General features: G+C 45.8%; 1 protein-coding gene across 2 annotated transcripts in view; it reads left to right on the forward strand.

Moving 5' to 3' along the window:
- Nucleotides 1–841: 841 nt before the first annotated feature.
- Nucleotides 842–2472, forward strand: part of GABRG2 (gamma-aminobutyric acid type A receptor gamma2 subunit) — a 60428-nt gene continuing 58797 nt past the window's right edge. Inside the window, exons 1-2 of one of the 2 annotated variants that reach the window (XM_027643261.1) lie at nt 848–1142; nt 1572–1836. In XM_027643261.1, coding sequence (XP_027499062.1) covers nt 1730–1836 — 107 coding nt within the window. In that variant the 5' untranslated portion in view covers nt 848–1142; nt 1572–1729. Of the gene's footprint in view, nt 1837–2472 lie in introns of both variants that reach the window. The other variant, XM_027643262.1, reaches the window with a different exon arrangement.

The following is a 2472-nucleotide window of genomic DNA, read 5'->3' on the forward strand; positions in this document are numbered from 1 at the left end:
CAAGATGTATTTCACTCAACTAATAATACTGATCTATTGCTCACTGTTGGGAGTTAAATATCTTGTGTTTGGAAACAGAAAAAATTAGCTTGATGGTTGAAGGCTGGATCTATGTTTTTAGAGACTCTGAGACAGCAACTACTGTAACTATCTTTTTCTGATGGATAAATGTCATTTTGAATTTGGACACTGGGAACTACCAGATTGTCCTGGGTATTAAAAGGTTTGAGCAGGATCCAAGTGTCAGAATTGGTTCAGTCCAGAGGGAGATTTTGATGCATTTATTCTATTGGAAACATTTAACTTCCTCTTCATTTAAGGGGTTTTTTTGGGGGTTTTTTTGTGGGGTTTTTTTTGTTTTGTTTTTGTTTTTTTTTTTTTTTTGGTTGTTGTTTTGTTTTGTTTTTTAAGAATAATTATTTCTTTATTTCTCCCTTGAGTTTTAGAAAGATGGGCTTTGAACTGAAACAGTGTCAGGTCACATCTCCCAGTTTCTGATGATTAAGTTAGTCTATTAATCTATTAATCTATCATAATCAGCATTGGGGAGGCTTGTTACTGTGGTTTAGGCAATAAAAATAGGGGAGGTAAAAAAATTTGTTATTGTTGGTCATGATCCAAGTACCTATTTTCAACTGAGGTGCTCTTACTTTGGGAAATCATGAGATTCCTGGAATTTTTTACTTCACTAGTAGTTGGTAAATTGCATTTCGGACAATAGAACTTGGGATTCTGGTTCCAAAATTTGGCACAGGTCAGCTTTTATGGTCATCTAGTGTTTCCCCTCTGGACAGGAAGTGTTTCCTGTGTCTGATTTTATTAGGGAGAGGGGAGATAAAAACCTTGCATATTTCCCCTAATCCTATCACACACTAATTCACCTCATTCATACTGACTCCACCAATACTGCTTTCCCCATTTCCTGAGTCACTTAGCAACAACCATCCCTCCCTTTTCCACTCCCCCATCCATCCTTTCATTTTTTTCCTCCTTTGCAATCATGATTTCCAGGCTGTTTAGAAAAATGAGGATGCTCAGCAGCATAGGGCAAGCTTTTCTTTCCAACCTCCTTTTTTATGCCTGCCAAATCCTTCTCGCCTCCAAAATGAAAATCCAGGCTGCCTGCATATGTGTAATCAAAGGTTAAAAAGCACCCTGACTGACACCACGCATGTGTTAATCTGTGCTGCAGCAGAGTGCATCATTTCCACTTTGACCTCAGAGTTAATCTGCATTCAGGCAGAAGCTCCGTTGCTTTATTCTTTCATTCTTTTTTTTTTTTTTTGTCTCCATTTACTCTTTCTTGCTCTGTTGGCTTTTCTTGCATGTGTGTCAGTGGTTCCGTAAATGCGTGCATGTGCATGTGCTTCTTTCCTTGACTGTTTTTATTCTGTGAATGTCTGTGATTCTGGTGTTTTGTTTGGGTTTTATTTTTTTCCTTTTCTCCCAATTATATTATTTCCCTAGATCTGGAAGCTGCTGCCTGCTGCCTGAGCTGACGTTTTCTGATTCTATCTGCAAAGGGCTTGTGCAGATCTAATTTCTGTCCCCCTGCATATTAATTCCCGCAGCTGGGCGCAATGTCTCATCCCACTGACGGGACCCGGTAGGGAGGGGGGAGAACCACTACCAAAAAAAAATTAAAGAAGGGGACGGATCCATCTGCAACCAAGAGGAAAGGGGGGAAAAAGCTGGGGGGGGGGGGGGGGGGGGGGGGATTGGAATAGAGATGATTCCTCCAAATCCAACAAGCCTGGGGAGCACTGCATTCTTGAATCCTGCATTTTCTCTCAAAATGATGGTGTGGGCACTTCTGTTCCTCTCTCTCATCCAGTGGTAAGATGTGCTTTCTGATTCTGTTAGGGGGGTGGGGGGAAGGAGGGCTGGGGGGTGAAGAATCTGTTTGCAAATTTGCCGATCTGCGGTGAGAATGCCGGAGGTTTGGGTAGTGGCATTGCATTCATCTATCTCCTAGCAGCTCTGATCTTGCAATGTTTTATTTCTCTTACAATTGTCGCTCTGACATGGCCAGGGAGGGGAGCGGCGGGCATGTATGATGGTGGTACATGCCGGGGTGTTCATAGAATTTGGTGCCATAATAATGAAGCCTTTTATCTCTGAATTAATTGCTTGCTCCAATGCATGGAGTTCTAACGCAGCTGTGTTTTGGGAGCAGAATGTCCGCGCACTGGTGCTTGTTTTCTCCGAGCGGGCAGACCCATCATGGCTGTGCGAGGCTGCGGCCGCGGCAGCGCGCTGCGAGCGGCGGGCAGGGTGAGCACCAAGGACAGGGATGCGGGACCCGCACAGCCCTCCCGGGCGCCTCAGAGCCCTCACGGGCCCCGCACAGCCCTCCCGGGCGCCTCAGAGCCCTCACGGGCCCCGCACAGCCCTCCCGGGCGCCTCAGAGCCCTCACGGGCGCCTCAGAGCCCTCACGGGCCCCGCACAGCCCTCCCGGGTGCCTCAGAGCC

This window comes from Corapipo altera, unplaced genomic scaffold, assembly GCF_003945725.1.
Source record: "Corapipo altera isolate COAL_440 unplaced genomic scaffold, ASM394572v1 75, whole genome shotgun sequence".
In the NCBI taxonomy this organism is placed as follows: domain Eukaryota; kingdom Metazoa; phylum Chordata; class Aves; order Passeriformes; family Pipridae; genus Corapipo; species Corapipo altera.